The 5,530-nt window shown below is 43.2% G+C and overlaps 2 protein-coding genes across 2 annotated transcripts; one reads left to right on the forward strand and one right to left on the reverse strand.

Moving 5' to 3' along the window:
• Positions 1-617: 617 nt before the first annotated feature.
• LOC122619742 (ras-related C3 botulinum toxin substrate 1) lies at positions 618-3,256 on the reverse strand. Its single transcript, XM_043796848.1, has 5 exons — positions 3,004-3,256; positions 1,825-1,983; positions 1,522-1,754; positions 1,283-1,443; positions 618-1,205 (listed from the first exon to the last, which is right to left on the reverse strand). Exons 2-5 carry the CDS (start codon positions 1,938-1,940, stop codon positions 1,128-1,130), a joined length of 588 nt encoding a protein of 195 aa, XP_043652783.1. The 5' UTR covers positions 1,941-1,983; positions 3,004-3,256; the 3' UTR covers positions 618-1,127.
• Positions 3,257-3,744: 488 nt separating this feature from the next.
• LOC122620061 (probable enoyl-CoA hydratase) lies at positions 3,745-5,419 on the forward strand. Its single transcript, XM_043797340.1, has 2 exons — positions 3,745-4,662; positions 4,729-5,419. Exons 1-2 carry the CDS (start codon positions 3,750-3,752, stop codon positions 4,833-4,835), a joined length of 1,020 nt encoding a protein of 339 aa, XP_043653275.1. The 5' UTR covers positions 3,745-3,749; the 3' UTR covers positions 4,836-5,419.
• The last annotated feature ends 111 nt before the right edge of the window (positions 5,420-5,530 follow it).

Genomic DNA, 5,530 nt, shown 5'->3' on the forward strand with positions numbered 1-5,530 from the left:
AAGTATTAAATCAGTTTTACGGCTGCTACATCTCTGGAGCCAAACGGCCTTCGTTTACATTTCATTTACATAAGACTTGCGTTAGATTTATGTATAATTAGTACAAAAATTGTCCTGGGATTTCGTTACGTCTCAACTTTATCATCATGCTCATTGTGTGTTTGGAAAATTGTGTGCCTTTCTTGGTTTCTTGAGGTTTTTGTATTCGTTTTTGATTCTTGTTCCATCGTTTATTCGAGTCGCGTCACATTTAAATGCATTTGGTTGCCTTTCCATTTACATAATCCTTTTGCTATACTTACGCCGTAAAAGTTGTTTATACAATTCGTTTTTAAAGTTAGGGTAATAAATAGGTCATTATAAAATAATAAACAACAGTTGTTACATTTTCAAAAGACATTGTCAAATGAGCTTCCAGTGATTATGATTATGATTCCAGGGCCGAGTTAGAATAAAAAAAATGCGCATGCTTGAATATCATAAAAAGTGGCTTCTCTAAGAGCTCGTCGTCAAGTGAATTGGCCTGGTTTTAGATTTGCTTTCTGGGGATTGGCTGCCTTAGCTCATGGCTATATAACTATAATACATTTAATGGGAAATTAGGAAATGCATAGATGCTCGTGATATGCGAAACCAATGTTTGCTGCGAGTTGGCTGCGGTTCTAATAATTTTCTCTTTTCTGCCTGATACTATTCGTACAATACATTCGATTCAATTGACTAGATTTCTACATATGTAGTGCATTAGATTTATGATTTCTCTGTGGTTCCGATTTTGTTAACAATGTTGTTTCAGTTGTTGCGGGAGGGAATCGTGGTTTGCCAAATGTGAGACCGCAACGATCCCCAGAAAGAGAGCACCCAAACAAAGAGAAATTTCATACGAATTTTGATGGCAGTACATTTCGATTCACAGAATTTCGTACGATATTTACCGTTTGTTTAGAGTTTCTTTCCGGGGTCGTTGCATTACGAGAATATGGAAAATTTTATAAATAAATACATGTAATTGATTTGTCGATGAGGGCGCTGCGTGAGTGTCAATGTGTTGTGGCCATTGTGCCGGTGTACGTGTCGCTTCCGAGGAATCTCTATACTTTGCCAAAGCCAATAACATTCTACCTTATTTACATAACTAAACACTTTCGCTGGCGTCGCTTTAGCGGCTCTGGCCTGAGCACCGCGCGCACCGCTTCCTCGAATACCTGAATTTGCAATCGGAGTGGGGAAATCAGTCGAGAATAAGAGGTAGGTGAGGGTGTGCCGGGCACCGATGACTTACCGGCTTGAGGCCGCGCTGCGTCAAGGCGGAGCACTCCATGTATTTCACAGCGCGTATCTTGTTCGCCAGCTTCTGGCCCTGCTCGCGCTTCAGCGGCGTCAGTCCCTGCTCTGCCAGGCCGCTGAGTGTCTCTCGATCTTCGCGCAAATCGATTTTGGTGCCTGGAATACGCCCCAAGATATATGCATATTTGTAATTCTCGTTTTCTGACTACAGATTCACATCGCTTGGCAACTTACCAACTAGAATGATGGGCGCATCGGGGCAGTGGTGCTTTATCTCCGGATACCATTTCGAGGTGACGTTCTCAAAGGACGAGGGACTCGCCACGCTGTAGCATATCAGGAAAACGTCTGTCTGCGGGTAGGAGAGCGGTCTCAGGCGGTCGTAGTCCTCCTGACCTGCCGTATCCCACAGTCCCAGCGAGACCTGTATTGTGTCCACTTGCATGGGCGCCGAGTAGTTGTCGAAGCTGTGAAAAGATATCATAATAAAAGTTAGATATCGATCTGCGGTTGGCGGCAATCGAGGCACAAACTTACACTGTGGGCACATATTCGCCGGGAAAGCAGTCTGTCGTGTAGGAGATTAGCATGCAGGTCTTTCCGACGGTGCCGTCACCAACGACTACACACTTTATGGGCCTTCCGGTTGACATCGTGAGTGGCTGAGTGTGTCGATAGCTGTGTACTGTGTGTGTGCTGTGGGCAAAAATAAGATGGAAGATGAATGTCTTCGCCAGCTTAATTCAATTAATTAAGTTCTACTCGAGGCAATAAACCCGCCAGAACCAACTGACCGCAAATTATTTCACAGTCTTACTCCCTTAGTAAATGAATTCTTTGCAATGAAAAATATGAGGCAATAAATTATCCTATTCGTTTTATAGGTTTTTAAACATAATTTACTACCAAATACTTTTTGGCGCGCAAGCTCATACGTTTACGATAAACAATTTCATTGGTTTTTGTGAAGTTGAATGGACTTTTGAAATTTAAATAAATAGATAATACGAATGAAGATTTTTACTATATGCACCATATGCTATAAATGGTTTAAATTATGGAGACTAAGAAGTAATACCTGCTTCTTGAGTCGTACTCTAGTTATGTTAATGTAAGTTATAGTGGGACTGTCCAAGTTACAGAATTCCTACTGTACAGGGTGTAATGGCGAAGGTCTACGCTATATCTCTGGGATGATCAAAGGCAGGGCTCTCGAAAGGTGTGTCCCGGCCGCAAAAAGAAAGCAACCGCAATGGCCGAGGCTGAGGGCCATAAAGCCTAATAAAACGAACGAGGGTCTCATTTCGGTTGCGGTGGCACTTTGTTTTCGCAAATAAAATTTTCAAAAATAGATCATGATGGGCGACACAGACTGGGAAAAACAAAAAGCATAAATGGGAGCAGCGGACCAAATGGCGACCGCCCCTCCAGTGGCGCCCCTTCGACGGTGGGCGGGGCCGACCGAGTGTTGTGGTGACGCGGAAGCCACCGGCAGACGCACCGCACCAACATAAAAAAGAAAATGGGAAAATGTACCGCCCGAAAATAGACACAATTAAGTTCTCATAACCGATTCAATTAAAGTTCAACACACAGAGGCGGCACATATTGCGCCACATGCAACGAGGCGGGGCGTGGCCGCGGGGGCGGTGGCGGCAGCAATGAAAATCTTTTGTTGTGGCACAGTATCGAATGGGAATACAATATTATTTTTACCGTTTTCACCACCTCCTATCCTTTTTCTTTGTCTGTCGGCAGGCGGCGACTGTTTTGTACTTTGCTTATATCACTGTGCGATTTCCTGCGGCCGATATGCGTTCGAGGCGCTGGTTCATGCGGCGCATTTAAATAATTGATTCGCACTATTTCGTTGCGGTTTTTACTTATAAATATCTGTTTGAGGGACAAACGCAGCGTTCCCGAGCAATTTTCGTGTTTTTCCTTTTTGTTTCCACTCCACACAAACACACACCCACCTTTTTGACAGCGACGCTCTCTCCGCTAACAGTGCTGCCCACTCATGGCCAGAAAAATAGCTATATCTGACGGGAGGTATAAGGATAGTTATATTTGACTTTCGGTAATAAAAACCACTTCTATTGAGTACATAAACGGTAATATGGTTGTATTGCTTTTTTAACATATTCCTTAACTATATCCAACTTCTTTTTACAATTTGCACCTTGAAATCAGCCAGATTTGGCGGGGAAAATGAAAACTGGCGCTCTCTCGAAATTGACAAGCAGTGTTGCAAAGGTGCACTGCAAAGGCGCATTTGGCGCTTTACAATACTTATGGGCATGGTTATAGAGAGGGGTTAAACCAATATTTATAAAATGTAAACCAAATTATTTATTGAATTGTTCTTTGAACAAGACAGTCTAATAATTACTTTCTAATTAAATAATTATCAGTTACTCTCACGTATGCTCAAACCCTTACAATTGCTGCTGACTACGCTCATGCTTATTATGTCCACAGTTGTTGTTTTGAGCGGCGTAATGAGCAGATTTGTTTATAAACTTTTACAGAGTGTAAACCAAACAAATTCAGGCTGCAGACTCCTGTCTTTGTCTGCTGTAAGAAATGCGGAAAGGGAATCTCAAGAGGGGGTCCCAGCCCGCACAGTACTGGTGGAAAAGGATTCGCACATAACACTAATTGGTCTAAATCGCGAGCAGCAGCGCAATTCGATTGATGCCAACACCGCGGAGCAGCTGACCGAAGCCATCAGCCAATTTGAGGCGGATGATAGTTCACCGGTGGGTGTGCTCTACGGCATAGGCGGTTCCTTTTTTGCCGGCTATGATCTGGGGGGACTGGGGGGGGGGGGGCCGCGCGGAAGCCTCAACTTTCTGTTGCGTCACGAGGGCTCCGTTGGGCCTACTAGGCGACATCTCCGTAAGCCACTCGTTTGCGGCATCAGCGGATTCTGTGTGGCCGGAGGACTGGAGCTGGCTCTAATGTGTGATCTGCGAGTGATGGAAGACACTGCCGTGTTGGGATTCTTTAACCGACGGCTTGGGGTTCCATTGAGCGATGGTGGAACTGTGCGCCTAGCCGCTGCAGTGGGTTACTCCAATGCCATGGACATCATCGCGACTGGAAGACGCATCTATTCCGGGGAGGCCCGCCGAATAGGTTTAGTGAATCGCGCTGTAGCCACGGGCACAGCTTTGGGCCAAGCTGTGAATCTGGCCTTTTCCATTGCAAAGTTCCCCATGGCTTCCCTAATGCACGACAGGAATGCTGTTCTGGAAAATGCCAATGCCTACAACAAAGACGGATTCCATGTGGCCAGCTACAATGAAATCATTAATGTAACCTCAGCTATGATAACAGATATGCAGGAGGGCGTAAAGCGTTTCAAGAACTGTGAGTAGTTTTCGTTGTCATTCCTAGAAACTCCGTATTAATTGCATATATTTCTACATATTTTAGCTGACATAAAGGGCGCCAAAACCGACTCGTGGAGCATCAAGGAAAAAACCATTCCAGATTGGGAAAAAGCCGAAATTGAGATCGAAAAGCAAAATCAAAAGACATGACATAGTTAACTGATATATAAAAAATTTTGGTAGATCCTCTGGTTAGTTGCAATACTTTGTTGTTATTTATAAAACGAAAGCCTTTATTCACGTAAAATACATTTATTTAATGATTTATGTAGTTGACCGCCGTAATCGCTTACGACTCGCGCTTATTTCAATATTCACAACAATTACAATAACGAATTTTCCTTGAAATTAAGCCTAACTACAAAAAAGAGTTGAGAGGAAAAGCACAAAGTTCTGTATTCCTTGCTGTCGATCGATTCAACATTCACAATTAGTTTACACTTATAAAAAATATGCTAGCGTCAAGTAATCGGACTTGTCGTCTTACTTACAATGAATTTTTGTTATCAAGTGCTGGGCCAAGCGGTTTGCTGGTCTCGCCAATATGTCTTAGTTCTAGGAGTTAACAAAAGGAGTTATTGCACTTAAATCGAGTAAAGCGAGAAACGAAGCTCTATGCAAAAAAGGCTGCTCTTGTACAAACTAGTGTTAAAAACCGACTGATCGTTAATCGTGTTATAGTAGTTTGATTTAAAATACATCGTACATTGTACATCGTCGTACTACGGCTAACATTTACACTCGGCTACACTTAATCCAAAAAATTTGTCATACAAATATTGCACAAAAATGGATCGGACTGTGAGTTTGCACACCCATGTGCGCACTCGTGTTTTAATGTGCTG

This window comes from Drosophila teissieri, chromosome 3R (assembly GCF_016746235.2).
Source record: "Drosophila teissieri strain GT53w chromosome 3R, Prin_Dtei_1.1, whole genome shotgun sequence".
Taxonomy (NCBI): domain Eukaryota; kingdom Metazoa; phylum Arthropoda; class Insecta; order Diptera; family Drosophilidae; genus Drosophila; species Drosophila teissieri.

Excerpts from the sequence above, each read along its gene's own strand:
- LOC122619742 (XM_043796848.1), bottom strand. The coding sequence starts at position 1,940 with ATGTCAACCGGAAGGCCCATAAAGTGTGTAGTCGTTGGTGACGGCACC. Across the intron at positions 1,444-1,521 it reads TGCGCCCATCATTCTAGTTG|GCACCAAAATCGATTTGCGC; the intron begins GTAAGTTGCCAA and ends GGCGTATTCCAG. Across the intron at positions 1,206-1,282 it reads CGCAGCGCGGCCTCAAGCCG|GTATTCGAGGAAGCGGTGCG; the intron begins GTAAGTCATCGG and ends TTGCAAATTCAG.
- LOC122620061 (XM_043797340.1), top strand. The coding sequence starts at position 3,750 with ATGCTTATTATGTCCACAGTTGTTGTTTTGAGCGGCGTAATGAGCAGA. Across the intron at positions 4,663-4,728 it reads CGTAAAGCGTTTCAAGAACT|CTGACATAAAGGGCGCCAAA; the intron begins GTGAGTAGTTTT and ends TACATATTTTAG.